Here is an 18,271-nt window from a genome sequence, read left to right on the forward strand (position 1 = left end):
AAGGGAATAGAGTGTCCCCTCAGGGCCTCCAGAAGGATGAAGCCCTGTGAAGACCTTGCTTGAGTTTAGATTTCTGACTTTTGGAATGACAAGATAATAAACTGGAGTTATTTTAAGCCACTAAGTTTGTGGCAATTTGTCACAGAAGCTACAGGAGACTAATACAACATGCTTGCATGGGAGGCCTCTTGCGAGGGGTCAGAGATGGGAAGGGAAGAGAAAGTGAGGGACTGCCAGCTCAGGCTTCCATCTGTACTTTTGCCTCAGGCACCATCAAATACTAATTTATAGTGATAGAGGCTCAAAAGATACTGTTTCCATGAAAGACTTAAACCATAGCTTACACATATATTTTAAGCTTCACATGTTATGTCCGCGCAGTGGCCAAAATGCCAGGTATTGTTAGTGCAACAGTACTCAAGTAATCCATCCACTTACGCTGAAGTTATAAAATTATTCAGGATGGGGCTATAAGGAATAATTTCATCAAATCATGATAAACCAGATACAAAGAAGAACAACATTTTATTGGGACTTTCATGCATCTTTTTGACAAGATTTGAACCAAATTTTCTGTATCAAATTTCTCAAATATTTACTTAATTTACTGTTCCCAGGAAACAGACACCAAAATATGTTATTCTACAGTTCAAAAATTAAGGAAATTAAAAACAGAAAATACACCAGGTCATCAGCATGGGCACAATGGTAATTCACCAGGAAAAAGGAGGGCTGTATTGGATGTCCTGGCCCTTTAACTCAGAGTCCTCAAACTCATATCCTTAAGGAACATTTCCCCCATCATAAATGTGTTTGCTTCCGTGGCTTAGGTTTACAGAACAATGACTCCTTTCCCTACTAGAAAGCAGTGCTGGAAATGAGGGTTTTGGCGGAACAAATACCTAATAAGAAAATATTTCCCCACAGTTTCTGCTTTATCTCAGGAGATTCTCTTCAATTTTGATTTGGTTGTACATATATTTGCTACAAGTCACTTTGTTCACATAAAGTTCATAAAAAGTAAACAAACAAAAATCAAAATCACATGAAAGAATCTACTTTATTTTTTTTTCCCCTGGTCCAATGATCTAAGTTGTCACTTTGCTTGAATCATTCCAGGATCCAGCCAAGGTCCATGAGCTGAGCTATCAAATGCATATTAACTCACTGGCCCATACCACGTGATGAATGCTCTTCTGGAAGAGGCCGACTCACCAAGCCTGCTGCTGAGATTCACTCTGTACAAAGGTTTGACTTGGTCAAAGCCTTGACATAGTCTTGAAAATTCTGAAAAGTCAAGGCATGTGCAAAAGTGATTTCATGTGTTTTCTCTCTCTCTCTCTCTCTCTCTCTCTCTCCCTCCTTTTGGAAGGGAAAGGCCTGGAGAAATAAGACTTTGTCCATGGGTCTGCTTCTAAAGAGAGCCAAGTATAAAATGTAGAAGAGAAAATAGGTAAAGAGGAAAGGGCACTTCAAGGTACAGTGCTCTCACAAAAAGAGAAAAAAAGGAGAAAGAAACAAGTTTTCGTAAGTTATCTAAAGAACATCTTGCAGAAATTGACCAGCAAATACAATTTCAGATGACTGTTCTCTCAAGTCTGGAAGGAAAACAAAACCTTATTATAAATATCCTAGTTGAGGTTTTAGAAGAACAGTATACGAGGCTGCATTTCATGTACTTTGAGTGCAATTTAATTCTTGCGTTTTTCCTAATTTCATCTCAGGAAAGGGTAATCAATAGCACTCTTGGCTCAGTTTGACAGAGAGCTTCTTGTCTTGTGGCCGACTCTGTTCTCTTGAATGTATGAACCATACCCAGTCTCCTCAGAGCCTCCTAGTTCCTGTCCTCTCTTGGAAAGGATAGAAACCATATCAGCACTCCCTTTTAGAGAGCACTATTTTTAAATAGAAAAATCTGGAAAAATACAAAGCAACATAGAAATTTTTCCTGATTGAAAAAGGGACTCAGAAGCTTTTTTCCTCCCCCTAAGATTTTATTTATTTATTTATTTATTTATTTATTTATTTATTTATTTAAGAGAGAGAGAGACAGAGCAAGCACAAGCAGGGGGAGCCTCAGAAGGAAAAGCAGGCTCCCCACCAAGCAAGGAGCCCGAAGGGGGGGCTCGATCCCGGGACCCTGGGATCATGACCCGAGCTGAAAGCAGACATCCAACTGACTGAGCCACCCAGGCACCCCAGGACTCAGCAGCTTTTATAGGAGTCCAGCACAATGCATGTTGGACCCCAACACCAAGCACCCCCCCAACACACATACAACAGGGCTGTGACTATCTGCAGGCACTTACTTCAGCTGTGTGCCAGGGGAGATCTTCCCAAACAGAGAGATATTTTAATCCTTTGGAATTCAGAGTTTTAAAAAAATAATTATTCTTTAAATATGACTGACCCTTGCCCCTTTGTGGATTTGAATCAATCAGATCTGTATTATGACGAAGCAAACAAAGGTCCTTCCCTCTCTTTATTAAGTGTGAAAGGATTCTAGAGAAAATCTAGACTTTTCTAACTCCTTCTATCTGATAGCATTAAATCCATTTTTCGTGCCAAAGCCATGCGTCCTATGTTCAGAGCACGATCCCATTAGCAGCAAGTTTATTGAGGAACACCATTTCTTGGGCCCTTCAAGCTGCCCCTCAAGTGTATTGAATCAGTTCTCACACCATGAATGACAGTCTGGGAGACAAAAAAAAGGAGGATCTCTACAAAGTCTCCCACCTTTCTTTTAATGCTTTGCTTCTGTGAGCAACTGCACTTCCCTCCAGTATTCTCCACCACCACCCCCTTTGTTTTCCTGCTACTTTATCTTATTCCAGTTAATTACTTTCTCTTCAGCCCTTTCCTCTGCCATTCGCTCCCATCTTTTAAGCCAGAAAAACACCTTTGTCTCCTCCTTACCGCTCCTTGGGGCCTCTTCCACAAAGGGAAGGCTCAGTCATTTCTGTACTACATTCCAAACCAAAATAGAGCAAACAATCCCCAATGTCTTAGAATGGGGTCCCCAATATTTTCATTGAGACAATGGCTTTTTCTATCTTCCCAAGCTTTAAGATCACTGGGGGAGGGACACTGACAACAGTGAAATCTCCAGGGCTCTGCCCCTCACCTTCATGGAGGTGTTTCCCAAAGTGCGGAGTGCATCTCACTGGTGTTACTCAAGACAATTTGAGGTAGGGCCTAGTTATGGCAGACTTCGGTTGTCTGTTTGTAACGTGCATTATAAAAAATACAACTGTCATTTCAAATCTGTAACTTCACAGCTATTACTGCTTAGGGCAAATGTAAGTTCAAATATAAAAGGGAGTGTTTTAAAGAAAGACACTAAGTAAAAAATAGTACAGATGGAATGTGGATATGGTAAAAATCATGAAGCTGGGACACGGATGACTAAAGCTTGGGCAACGCTGTTTAATGGAAATGATTTGAAACTAGGAAGAATGGAGCATGATGTCAGCTCCTGGCCATACCTCCTCCTTCCTTTTAAAGCCCTGAGCTTAGGGCAGAGGGTGGGAATGCAGCTGTTACCGAGGATGGGATTCACAATTTCACACCAGGGACCAAAATATATAAGAAATGTTTCTGAATGGATAAATCAAATTCATATCCTGCTATAACCAAGGATCACATTACCATTGATTTACAATTAGAAGCACTTTGATAAAATCCTCTCAGTTTAGAAGCTAAAAAGCCCAGAGAGGTCACACAATTTGGTTAATATCATCCCCGTGAATAGTAGCAGAGCTAGAACTCAAAGCCCAAAGTTTGCTCATTCTAAATCTTTCTATACATTAAAGATGAGTCTTTCTGACACCTAAGTCTTATTTATTTTGGATTCTATCTAGCTAGATTTAAGAGAGTAGCAGGAGGTAAAACCAGAGAGGCAATATAAGGTGGCGGGGGAAACTCTATCAGGATTTGCAGGCCAGTATGACAACTTTTGGGGGGATTCAGCCAAAAGGTGGGACTAATAGCTGTATCTCCTCCTGGCAAAAGGGCCAGAGGAAGTGACATAAGCAGAGAACTATCACTAGGACAGTCTGATAATATTGCTATAGAGAGAGTGTTCTTCACAGAGCCCTCTTTTAAAATGGTTTATTTGGAAAAAAAAAAAAGAAAATATTTTATCTTGGAATAATTTTAGTTTACAGAAAAGTTTCAAAGGTAGTATGTATAGACAGTTCCCACATACCCCTTACCCAGCTATTGCTAACATTTTGCACAGTCACGGTGTAGTTATCAAAACTAAGAAATTCGTATTGGTACAGCACTATTAAGTAAACTACAGGCTTTACTTGGATTTCCTCCATTTTTTTTTCATTGTTTTGTTGTTCTTCTTCTAGGATACAGCCTAGGATATCATACTGCATTTGTCATGAGCTCCCCTGAGTCTCCTCCAAGTTGTGACAGCTTCTTGTCTTAAGAGTTTTTCATGACTTTGATACTTTAGAAGAGGTCAAGTATTGTGCAAACTTTCCCTCAATTTGGGTTCGTCTCATGATTAGACTGGGATCAGGGATTTGGGGAAAGAAGTGCTCTTCTCATTGCATCATATTAATGGATAAATGCTATCAGTATGACTTATCAACAGTGACATTAACCTTGATCACCTGCTTAAAGTGGTGTCTGTGAGGTTTACCCACTGAAAATTTTCTCTCTTCCTTTCCATGCTCTGTTTGTTAGAAGCATGTCATTAAGTCCAGCCTATACCCACAGAAAATTAAGCTCCACCTCCTGGATGAAGAACTATCAAAGTATCTGTGACATATATTAAAACTACCACCGTCGTTAGTAAATATTTTGAGAGAAATACATTGAAGCTATGCAAATATTCTCTTTCTCCTTAAATGTTTGCCAGATGATCTTAGGATTTGCCAGTGGATCTTGCCTGCAGCAATTATTGCTGTAATGTCCTAATGATGATTTTTTATTGCCCATATTTCTTCTACATTTATAGTTTAGAATTCATCTGTTAAAAACATGCTCTTTCTCTTCCATTTATTTACTTAATCATTTATTTATATCACTGTGGGCTCCTGAATATTTATTTTATTCTTTCAGTTATAATCTAATATTGTTATTACTTTATTTTTTGCTCAAATTGTTTCAGCTTTATTTATAGAGAACTTTGAGGTTGACTCCTGTATCCTTTTGACATGCTCTATCCTTAAAAAAAAAAATAAGGTTTTTTTTAGCACTTTCAAATTTTCTGCATTATAAGGTTTATATATAATATAGGTTTATATGTATATAAATCCACATTTATCTCGCATTTTCCCTGCCTTAGCTCTACAATCAGCCATTCCTCCATGTACCCCCTGGTTTTTTGACTGGAGAAGGGTAATTAGAAACCAAGATGTGGGAGCTGGGTGGGTTCATCTTTACTGGGGTGTCACTGCTTCTAGGCTCTCTCAATAGACAGCCAGAAAATATATGTATGTATATGAATTCATCTATACACATATATCAATATTAATTTCTGTGTGTATTTGTATATATATAAAATATGTACATATATGTTTGTATAGGAGTATATATACATGCATACATACATATATGTGTGCATATTTGTGTACATGTACATATATATATATTTTCAGTGTAAATATAAGATTATACTGATATCCCCAGAGCTACTCTGAATCAACTGGCTTAATATTGACACCTGGTGTCAACTTAAAGGCTCCACCTTGTCTCTAAAACCCTAGATTAGCAACTGTTATGGGTTGAATTGTGTCCCCACAAAAGATACGTTGAAGTCTTAACACACAGTACCTCAGAATGACCTGATTTGAAAATGGGGTCGTGGCAGGCATAATTAGCTAAGATGAGGTCATACAGGAATATCCTTAATCGAATATGACTAGAGCCCTTAGATGAAAAGGAGAAGACAGAGACACACAAAAAAAGACAGACAAGGGAAGACAGAAGTGGAGATTAGAGTTATAGTGCCACAAACCAAGGAACCTTGGGAGGCTACCAGAGATGAAAGAGACAAGGAAGTATTCACCCCTAAAGCCTCTGGAAGGAGCGCTGTCCTACCAACACCTTGATGGCCGACTTCTAGCCTCCAGAACTGTGACAGAGTAACCTCCTGTTGTTTGAAGCCACCAGTTTGTGATACTTAGTTATGGCAGCCCTAGAAAACTAATACAGCACTTACATGTTTGATACTATTTTCTACCCTTTATAATCTGATGACACACAAATTATCCACTTTACTCCAAAGGCTATCTCAGTTTTATCACATTTAAAACCATCTGGATCCCTCCTAGACCTCTGTCCCTGGTAGCAACGATGGCATCTTATTTTTTGTTACCTCGCTATCACCTGGTTCAGTGCCAGGTACAAGTGCTCACTAAATGTTTGCTATTTGAACACTTATAGGGCTCCTCTGTCTGTCAACCTGTTAGACTAGCCAGGAGAGTCTCCTTTCTAATACCCCCCCCCCTTTTTTTTCTTTTTGGCCTTAAGATCTGCTAGGTAAAGTTCATTCATCTGTCTTTCCTTCCTTCTTCCCTTCCTTCTTCCCTTCTTTCCTTCCTTCATTTCTTCCCTTCTCCCTTCCTCCTACTGTCCCTCCAACTAATATTCACTGGGTACATACCATGTGCATAGACTAGTTTTAGATACTAGAGAATTAACAGTGAACAAAAGAGACAAAAATCCTTGCTGTCTTGGAGGTTTACATTCTAATGAGGGAGAAAAATCTAGAATCTGAATTGCAAATTACCCATATCTAAATGACAAATAAGTAGTGGCACAGAACGATAGACTGTACTTTGGGAATGATTCCCATGGGTTATTTGGCCAGCTGTGGTCTGGTAGCCTCCTTCACCAAACCAAAGCCCCTGGCTGAACAGCTGTACTTTTCTTACTCAATTTTTAAATTATTCTCCTCTACCGAAGAAGGAGAGGGGGGCTGAGGGAGAAGGGGAGAAAACAAACTGGCCAGAAAGAAGAGTAGAAAGGAAGGAATGAGAATATTAAATCTCCTACAATGAATGTATTTTAAAGTCAACCCTTCCTGAGCTGTGTCAGGCTGAGTACCTTACCTATGCTAATGTCTTTGTTACAATTACATCATTAATTGAAAACACAACTGCATCATAATAATGGCTAGCCAGAACTGAGAGTTTGCTATGTGTCAGGAAGTGGTCTAGACACTCACCACCTTGATTCCACTTAGTCCTCACCACAATTCTATGAGACAAGTATGATAATTTTTCATTTCACAGATGAAGAGCTGGATGCTCAGAGAGGTAAAATCATTTGCTCTGAATCTCACAGTTAGTAAAAGGCAGTGTCCAGACACAGACGTCATTATGTCAGACTTCAAAGTCCTGACCCTTCCTCCTGTTTTTAGGGAACGCTGCCTCCCCAACAGGCGGGCACCAGCTGGCCAGGGCTGCCACCCAGCACAGCCTTCAAACAAAATTCCTTCCATGAAAATGTTCTCAACAATGGACCCTCTTGCTGACCCAGTCCCTTTCAGCACTTCATTGTGAGGATTTTTTTTTTTTTCTAACTGCTCTGTCCCAGCGCTCTGTCTCCCCTGGTTACTGGGGTAACAGATATCTTGGGTGATATTTGCTGGATTTCCTATGGCCATGGCCTCTTTATCTTTCCCAGCACCTCTCAGCCTTTTAATTGTCTCCTTATTATTTAAGCCAGCATGGAGCATTTTCCAAAACATCCAATTAGCAAGTGCACAGAAGGAACTGGGTCCATAATTAATTAGTGATTCTAGGACACAACAAAGCAAAAGTAAAGCCAAGGATGTGGAAAGCACTGAAAACTGAAACTACAAGAAGAAGATACACGCATTCCAGGACCCTTCCCCACGAGGGGCAAAGAATCGAACAATCCACTCGCTAATTCAAATCCCCAAAGCCCTTCTGTATATTTTGGGATTGAACAACATCAATCACTGGGTGACGGTCCCAAGTGGAACATCTGCCCGTCCAGGATGAATGGCTGCTTCTGTTTTTTAGCAGTGAACCGATTCTGTCCCCATTGTTTTCATACGACAAGGTTGGCCCCTCTTTCCTCCCACAGTTGTTCAAGCCTCTCCAGAGACAGTATTTCCTGCATGATGGTCCCAACCCCTGGGTTTCTTGCTCATCATCAGAACAGACGCCATGTTAGAACACCAGGATTCAAGAGGCCAAACTCGGTTGACTGTGGCAGCCAGGAATGGGAGGACAGGAGAATACGAGGATTCTCAGATGTACAGTTACTATTCCAGTTTGGTGAAGAAAGGAGGGCCTCGGTGGAAGTTTATCCAGATCAAGTTTTCCCCAGACACCAACTCATTCTCCAACACACTTGTGAAGTGTAAATGCCAATGGGGTACTAGCACTGTTATTGGTGAAAGAGTCACCTTTTCATTAGGAAGAAATAAAGATGATTTCTTTTGGGTTTTTTTGGTTACCTTTTTCTTATGAGGATATAAGGATTATCATCTATGTTTTTTGGTTATTATGGACTCTCATTATTGCCTGAAAGGCCAGAGCCAACAAAAGAAGTCTGAAGAGCATTACAGCAAGTTCCCACATCTCAGAGGGGTGACATCACCACCATCACACACTTGCCTGCAGGGAAAATTAGAAGACTTATATAGAACATTAGAGTTGTAGGAATCTTTCACTACTTTTTCTCACCTACTGCCTAATTTCCTTTTGGCTTTAGATTGAACTAATACCAGGATTCAGGCTCATTTCTGTGCTTAAGGGAGTATACCTAAACCTACCCCACCAAGCCACGGTCTGAGCACTTGGACTACTACCACGGCAATGAATATGAGCAAGCTTAGATGAAAGGAAATGAAAATAGCCCCTAAGACATTAATAAGACAGACTTGTTGCTACTGCCGCTGCTGCTCAAAAGAGTAAATAACTATGATGCATGTTGCTAAGCAATGTTGCATTTTCAGTCCTTAACAACTCCATTAGTAACAAAGGATGACAAACTACATTTTGAGATTGATGAGATGCTTTACCTTCCTTCTGTGAATAATCAGCCTCAGCAACCATGGCTCCTAACACAAAGCAAAAATGATTATCCTTTGTCCCCTAGCTGTGATGCATATTAGAACTCAGTGGTGTATGTCCTATTGGAAAGTCTAAGGGTTCTCTGCTAACCCCTCTCCCATGGTACTTTAAGTCTTAAATTTAAAAAAAAATACATGAATTGATAAATAAGCACACATTCTTTCCCCAAAATGCTGCTTCTCGATTATTATATATGTATATATAAGGAGTGTTTGAAAATTGTGAATTTTAAATGTCATACCCTTAAAGATTTGTAGTACAATGATTCTACAAATATCCATCCTTCTGATTCAAAGGTAGTGCTGCTTTGGGGGATTCTGTGTGAAGGTGACCAACTCTGCCGACCAGTCCCAGATCCTGTGTTGTTGACAACTACCTCTTGGTTTATAGATGCTAGAAACTTGCTCAGAATGAGCTGCCAACTAATGGCTTCTTGCCCCTTCCCCCCAGTTACCCAGAATTCCCAGTTACCCAACACTTCCCAGCTACTAAGTATTAGACAGAAATAGTCTGCAAGAAAATAACCTCTTCAGCAGGATTCTACCAATGGAATTCTGGAACTTTTCATCTCCATAGCCAAGCAATGTTGCACAAGAGACACCACTGTCTGAAAGAGCACAGAGTCTGGAGCCAGACTTTCTAAGGTAAATCTCAACTCCACAATTTCCCATTGAAATGACTTTGGCAAATTAATGTCTTCCTGCCTCTATTTGCAATGATTAAGTAAGCTGATATATGCAAAGTGCTTAAAACAGTGCCTCCTTCTGGCACCTTTTGGCTCTGGAGCAGAGTTATATGAGCATTTGCAAGAATCTTCAAATACCTCCCTGGGCAAAACAAGGAAATACCTCAGTTTGTAAAGGAGGAAAAAACTGACTCCAGAAGGCAACCTTAGTATCTGTATTTGCTGCTTTTATATTTCAGAGGAAGTCACTGATCTAGAGAAGCTAGAAATTGCCAAAATTTGAATTCCTATAACATCAAACTGTTACTAATTATGGTTCTGGTCGTATGCCATATGTTTCCCAGAAATAACAAATGTTCCATGGAAAAATAAGTGGCTAATAAGGGTGGGAAAAACATATAGTAAATGTCGTTGTTTTTCTTGGCTGTTAATTTTAAAATAATGAAATATTCAATGAAAAGTATCCAACTGCAGTGACTTCTTACCACTTCAGAAAGATACTCTCGAGCTACTGAAATTTAGAAATCTATGTTCAATAGCATCATCAAGTAATTTATTCTGAATCAATTACATTTTAAATTTTGAAAAATGTTACTCATGTCCCAGGTGTTTTTCCCAGTAGAAATTATAGTGGTAGATGTTAAATTAACTCCATGTGATTCTCATTTTCAGAAATACAATTTAAGACTGCTGAAAACTTTCAATGTGTTCCCTTGAGTGGCATAAAAAAAAGTTTTAAATATTTCGTTTTTGTGAGGTTTTTTGTCTTCTAGGAATACATTTCTCTCAAACAATTTTTCAATACTGCTATTTAACAGGCGAAGTGTTCTAGACTTCTTTTATACTCCTTTTATTTTACTTAAGTGACTATGAATGCAGGGAGTTTTTTGCAACTATACAGTGAAAGAAAATTAAATTATTGATCAAGTGATCTTCAATTATACAGGCCATACCGGCAGTAGGAGGAAGGGGGTATGTTTTATTTCAGTAGCTTTTACACTAAAGAGCAGTATTTTTAAAAATAAATCAGCCTGATATTCTCATTCCTTCCTATTTTCTGATATAAGTAAGACATGATAATCCTATAGGTGCTAAAAATTGATCAAGATCTGATCCAAGCTACTCTGGAGATAGGTGTTATTATCTATAGGATGATACATCCACATGTAGTAAGTGTGTTTACTATGTGACAGGCAATGCCAGGGGCTAGAATTATAATGATGAAAAAAGCAGACCGGAGCCCTGTCCTCATGAAGGTTATAGTCTGGAGCAGTGCTATTTAAAGTGTCTGTGGACCAGAGCCACCCCATGAACTATTCTTATCAGACCACAACAGGATAAGTATAGATATTGCAAGTAATTGTTTAGACATTTTTACAGTAGTTGGACATTGCTGTAACATCCAAACGTGTGATCAAGTGGACTCATCTCATTAAATGGAGTATAGATGGGGTATATGCAGAACTTGAATAGTAAGCTTCACACAGAGCAGTCTAAGTACTGGTCATGGACAAGAGGATACATATTGGCATGTGATGGATAGGAAATTTAAAAAAAAATCTAGCCGTCCCCATGGATAGTTTGAAAAGTACTAGTCTAGTGCTTTCCAAGCATGATAAGAAAGAGAGAAAGAGGGATGGAAAGGAAGGAAGGAGGGAGGAACAGAGGGGAAGAGAGACAGAGAGAGAGTGAGACGGGGGTGGGGGGGGGAGAAAGGGAGAGAGTTTAATTCCAACTGAGAACATTTGGGAAAGTTCCATGGAAGAAATGATTCTTAAGCATGAATTCAAATTTCAGGGTTAGAGGTCACAACACTAGAAGAGCTAAGAAGGCAGAAAAGTGCAGGGAGATGTTCCTTGTGCTACTCAGGCCATCTGGCTTATTGCTGTCAGAGAGTGATATGGGGACAGGAGCAAACGGAGGTAAGGAAGAGGAAACTGAAAAGGTGGGTTGTAGTCAGTTAGTAGAAAGCTTTAAGCACCATGAAAAAGAATTAGAACTTTATTTTTGAGCCAATTGGTAGTTTTTCAATATGCCTGAACATGATAGGAAATGAAAGAAAGCTCTGTTTTACTAAATAATATTGGTCTCATTTGAACTATATGCAACATTTTAAGGCAGGAGGCCCTGAGGTAAAGTAAATAATGACAGTAAAAAGGAATTTTAAAAAATAGTTCCCCTAATGGTGCCATATATTAGTCACATGTCTAAGTAAATTTATGCAATATTAAGTCTTCCCAGGCACCACAGCATAGTAAAACACCACTTTAGAAGATCTAATCATGCATGATTGAAGTGATGATTTTCAAATGCCATTTCTTAACAGTGACAGAGAGAATGCGCATTCTTCCCATTTTCAGAAACTTTGATTAAACCACAGATATTAAGAGAACACTAAACCAATATATTATTGTAATAACTTACACTAAAACGTCAAGTACCATCACAAAGGACACAAGAGTGGCACTTTCTTCTCGCTGTTGTTCTTAACTTCCCATAAAACTAGAATTGCACTCATTAAATGTGCCTCACTCAAGTTTCTATGTGTCACTATAAGGCTACTAATTCTTGCACCTGACTGAGCTGGAGTCTTTTAAAGATTCCCATAAATGTATCTTTTTAAAAAAATAGGTGAGCCACAAAGTAAGTTTTAAACTTTGAGAGTAAAATTTTATAACATTTTAACAAATAAAACAAGGCTCTCAAAGTGTGGGCACCCTCCCCCCACAGAAAAACGTATTGCCACATTAGGATTTCACATGTTTGACTGAGTAAAAATCTAATTCGTTACCCTTCTAATTCTGGTTTCATAATATTATTTTTAATTGGGATGTAAGAACCATAGAATCATAAAGATACCGTCCTGTTAAACTGAAAGCTATGCATTTAGGATTGGACATGTTTGCAATATAACCATAATACAAAGCTAGAACACAGCACAGGGACTCACTGATTATGATATCTAAAGCAGTGGTTCTCAACCAGGAGTGGGTTTGCCCCTCCCTGGAGGTATTTGGCAATGCAAGAAATGATTGTCAACATGGCGGGATACTACTGGCACCAGAATGCTACCAAACATTCTCCACAGTGTAGGGACAGCCCCTCGCGACAATGATCTGGTCCAAAATGTCAACAGTGCTGCAGTTGAGAAACCCTGTACTAAAGGATCCCACCAACATTTCCATTATTCTTCTTGGCATACATGGAAATAATCACTTTGATCCATGCAATCTGAATATTGGAAATAAAGAAGTTCCCAGAGACTGGAACAGATCATTATTATGCCTTCCTTGGCTATAATGAACTATCCTCTGATTTTTGCAAGCAAGACCTGAAGGTGACTCTCACAGGTGCCCTGGTTTAATTCCATCAATAGTGATACTTTAGATGCAGATATGGAAACATTGTCTATCAGGAAATCTTCAAGCAGATCTTCAGAAAAGACAGGCATGACTGAAAACTCAGAGAAGGTTCCAGATATGTATGATTTTCTGAGTTGTAAGTCATTGATTATTTTAAGATGCATCATCAATTACAGCTTTGGAAATGTGGCAAAGAAACACCTTTCCTTAAATGTATACATTGATTTTAAGATGTGCATCTTTTTTAGAGATGGTAAATGTACAAAATCTATAAAGTATATTAAGTGTATAATACAACATACTAAGCTCTGTGTTAAAACAAATGGATTCTGAAATATTCTCCCTCTTGTGTCCTTCTCCATCAATGTTAGCTTCCATTGTTTTCACTGAAGTCTTTTTATTGCTCCCTTCATCCTCTACCCACCACTCCAAGAAGAGGAGGTAAGGTGCAAGGAGGGCTGTGGTATCACTAGATCCTCAGAAACCAGAATACAAATCTCACGGCTTCCCTCTCTTATGTTCCTCTCTTGGAGTTTCTCCAAAGTCTTTAACTATGAATTAAGCACCTTGAAGAACATCCGTGCTAAGCATGGTCTTAGCGCTGCTAGAACATATTACTTTACTTAACTAAACAAAGGAATCACTATGCTTAGATGCAATACAATAGATATTTGAAATTATTTTTTAAACTTCACCTAAAGACTAACCACATCACTCATGAACAAACAAAAACTTGCTGTAAAACCTATACATTTCCTTATTGGCATATGATCTGCTTGTTCCACTAGAATTTAGGATCCATGTGAACAGGGATTTTGTCTTGTGTGTATTGGCTGAGTGAATGAATATCATCTCCCAAAGAGTACAGTCATTATAGAATCACAAACTCCTTTTATTTTCACACTAGTGATAGAAGACAATAGTTAGAAACTACTCATGTTCACTCATTCTCTACTAAGTCTTTCATCATCTGCCCCTGCCACCTTTTTAGCTTTCCCTCACATTGTGTCCCTCTTGCTCTCCAGCAACACTGGCCTTGGTTCAGTTCCCAGTAAGTGCTATGTTCCCTACTACCTTAGGGCCTCCCCCAAGCACTCTCCTCCATGTTCCCAACCTCTTCAGATTTCTTCAGGGAAGTCTTCCCTGATGACCACTTATCTAAGTACAGTGCCTGTATGGTCTGTTTCCCATGTTTGTTTTTTTTCCGATCATAGTAATGATCACATAAAATGTGTGCCATTATTTGATTACCATGTCCATCCCATCCCACACCACTCAACTGTAGGCAGGAACCATGCCTGTCTCGTTCCCCATTAATATCACTATCATTTAACACAGTGCCTGTCATAGAGCAAGTACTTGATACATATTTATTGGATGAATAAATGAATTGTTTCTAGGAACATTATGCTACCAAATATACAAGTCCAGGTTAGACTATATCGTTCTCCACTAGGACTCAAATTGGTAGGAGCTTAATCAATGCTTTTGGTTAATTGGAATCATTTATCTACTGTCACTAAACTATCTGCTCTTAAGTCTACATGACACTAAGTCTACATGTTGCAAAATTGCTAGAAATCAATTGCTCTTTTTCTATTCTTTTTTCTATATACTAATAAAAAAGCTTGGTTTATAATTTTTTTTCACTGAATTTATTGGCTATTTTGAAATTAAGAACATGACTGTGTGGAAAATGGTTGTCAGGGAATCAATTATTTGGATGGTCAGTATTTGTCTCTATCTGAAAACATCTGGAAGCATACTTTAATTATCCCCCAGATATTTGGCATCTTGTGTTCTCAGCCTCTGAGATAATCTCTCCTCATTACTGTTCTTGAATGAAAGATATTCTGTAGACGCAATAGGCGTTTTTTTTTTTTTTTGATAGAGGAGAATTTATAGGACATTGAAAATAAAGAGTAGTGAGCTCCCAGGCTAAAAGGATTAAAGTAATATCTTTTAAGAGGAGAAGGAAAGGGGTCTCTAGTGCAGAAAACTATAGACAAATATAATTCCATGTAATGTCATGTAACTAAGAAGCTAGTTACAAAGGAAGCCTTGGGGAAGATACGCATTTCTTAAGGATCCAGACAAAATGACTCTAGCCTAAAGGAGCTAAAGAGAGATACCCAGGTGACAGGAAATCAGAAATAATTGTAAACCTGGAGTCTATTCATATACTTCACCTTAAAATAGTTTCTCTACATATATCTTTCCTATCTATTGCTATCAGCATCTCTGTCATTAGGTGAGAGTATCTGAAATTCTTGAACAAAATTCCAGAAAGCACAGGAAATGGGGCAGTATTTGCTAACTTCAGCTATCCATTTGGAAAGCCCCAGAGAGGAGGTTAGCCTCTGTTACAGAGGGCATCCTCACCCCTGCCCTGCCCACTCCTCTCTCAAGACAACAGTCATTGAGCAGAAAGAGCTCCTTCACTGCTTCAAGACCTTGCCTGTCAATTTCTCAACCAAATTGTCCTCTTTTGGATTTGGAAGGTGCCTTGAATCTGCAGCACGAACCCCAGAAGCTTAGGTTCTCTTTGCTCCACATAAACCAGAAATGAAGTAGAGCGTAGCTGGGGCTCACTGGGACCTGTCCCTGAGATCAAGGAAGAGAGAGCTGCATGCTTGAGGGGGGACAGGGACACCAGAAGCTAATAGCAGACACACTGATTCTCTGCACTTCCATGTCAAGGGGAATGGTTCTTATATTTAATCATACTCATGCTTTCCTGTCTTTTAGGCAAGAACACACATTTTCCTATTTAGTTCCATGTCAGAAAGATCCAAGGAACTGATGCAATAGCTATTTTGTGTTTATGGTTGTGATAATCCTAAGTACTTCAACAAGATTATCACAAGAAGAAAGAGCCTCTAGGGCTGCAATTCTTTTTTTTTTTTTAAAGATTTTATTTATTTATTCGACAGAGATAGAGACAGCCAGCGAGAGAGGGAACACAAGCAGGGGGAGTGGGAGAGGAAGAAGCAGGCTCATAGTGGAGGAGCCTGATGTGGGGCTCGATCCCATAATGCCGGGATCACGCCCTGAGCCGAAGTCAGACGCTTAACCGCTGTGCCACCCAGGCCGCCCCTAGGGCTGCAATTCTATCGCGGCCTCCAGAAGAAATGTATTGGGGTTGAGGCTCAGTTCTCAATGATATGAAGAAAAAAAAATTAGAGTTTGCTTAGCATAACCTCAAATATTTTATTACTGTCCTATGTATCTCATTAAAAGGACTGGCCTATCAGATTCGGAATACAGACTTTTCACTTTCACTTTCTTGTTACATCCCGATAAACCATGTTGTGCATCTAACACCTAAACCATAGAAACTTAATGGGGATAAAGAAAGTGGGATGAGAAAGAAATGAGTACGCTTAAATTTCATTTTACATCAACTTATTTCCCTTCCCTGCAACCTCAGGAAAATACAAAATCAGGTTTTGTTCTTACCCACATTTATTTTATTTTTGCCATTTGTTCTTCATTTAAAACTATCTGGTCAAGTAAACATTAGATTAATATTGATGCCTTGTTTACAAACAGCCACAAAGAAGTTTTACCAGGGCCTAAGCCATATTATTACCTTGCCTATAAATCTTATCTGGCTCTCATCTGGGGCGATTAGCATATCTTGAAAAATTTCCAAGAACTTCATATACCAGTAGATTTCCCTTCCTGAAAAGCCAATTTCCTAAATATTCAATGAGATGGCTTTTGAGACCCACATCAACAAATTAGGAAAGTAATAATGTTCCTATCTTAACAGGAAATCCACTATTACGGTGCTGCTGCCCTAATTATACCATAATAGAATTTCAAAAGAATTGTTTCTGAATTAAGAAAAAAATGCCATCTACTTGCTGCACAATATCTTCTTCAATTTTCCAGACCAAAAGAGTAGATTTAGAAAGTAAGGAAGGGCACATACATATTGCTTTCTTTTTTTTTTTCCAGGAAGAAAGTCAGGTTTTTACTTCTTAATCATGTCTCCTGTTTGTTTTTGTCTTTTAAAGTAAATTTCTTACATTTAAATAAGGTTTCCATTTAATCAGAGTCACCACGGAAGAGAATAGATTTTTTAAAAAATGAGAATGTACCATGGTTTTCTTGTCAGTAACATACAAATTCATCAAGAGTTAAAGTGGAAATATATACCTTGTGACCAAGGTTTGATGGCAGATTAATAAGCTAGCATTTGTCATTTACCAGATAACAAACATGTAAACACACAATAACCTAACGGAGATGCAACATTTTGCATTCAATCATAACTTAATAATAATCACATTTAAAACCCAGACATTCAAGAGGTTAAAAAAGGAACTCACAATACGCAGGCAGGTAGCACCTTGGATCACAGAGCCTTCCACGGTATCACGACAGATTTTATCACCAGCAGTTCTATGGCCCTGCAATTGAGATCTCTCATAATTAATGAATATTTTACTTGAACATTTGACAGCTCAGTAAGCAGTTTATGTAAGGCCGTTACTTTTATTTCTTCTGTAGTTGCCTTTGCAAACAGGAAACACACCTGCAAGAACACTGACATATCTCAGCCTAATTGGTCTTTGGCTCAAAGTACCCAGGGGCGAGTCTTGTTTTATAGGGGTGATAAGTACAGTCCCCAAAAGTATGGGACTCAGGTCCTAATATTTCACAGTTAAAAATCCTCTAGATAGATGCTATGCAGGCCATTTACTACTGGGAGAAACAGGCCTTCTTAGTAACATTCAGGCCTTATGGCCTTAATCCTGGAAGGACTATAAACCTCAAAATAAACTCATATACATACCAATATATGTATGTATGAATATATATTATATATATAATATACATACATACATGTGTATATATACATAAATATATACTATGTTAAGTAATATATTATTTTAAAATATATACATATATAAGTAATGTATTATTTAAAAAACATTTTTTTTTCCTGGAACATATATGGAAACTATCATTCAGGAATCTTTGGGCTACAAATAACAGAAACCCCAATTCAAACTCATTTATTCAAATAAATAAGAAAACAAGGAAATATTGTGGTTTATTGAGCTGGGGAAAACAATGTCCAGATGTAGGGCTGGTTTTGGGAAAACAGAGGTTCACTACATCCTTTGATTCTCTGCAATTCCCTG

The 18,271-nt window shown here is 38.6% G+C and overlaps 1 protein-coding gene across 14 annotated transcripts in view; it reads right to left on the reverse strand.

Annotated features, from left to right (window-relative positions):
• Positions 1–18,271, reverse strand: part of NCALD (neurocalcin delta) — a 405,829-nt gene that overhangs the window by 151,199 nt on the left and 236,359 nt on the right. For 12 of the 14 annotated variants that reach the window (XM_034668398.1, XM_034668391.1, XM_034668395.1 and 9 more), the window contains one exon: positions 17,453–17,533. The exons of the other annotated variants lie outside the window; for them this stretch is intronic. Coding sequence is in view for 1 of the 12 variants with exons in the window: in XM_034668401.1 (XP_034524292.1) it covers positions 17,453–17,533 (81 nt within the window). In the remaining 11 variants the exon portion in view is untranslated. The remainder of the gene's footprint in view (positions 1–17,452; positions 17,534–18,271) is intronic. 14 annotated transcript variants of the gene reach the window in all.

This window comes from Ailuropoda melanoleuca, chromosome 9 (assembly GCF_002007445.2).
Source record: "Ailuropoda melanoleuca isolate Jingjing chromosome 9, ASM200744v2, whole genome shotgun sequence".
Taxonomy (NCBI): domain Eukaryota; kingdom Metazoa; phylum Chordata; class Mammalia; order Carnivora; family Ursidae; genus Ailuropoda; species Ailuropoda melanoleuca.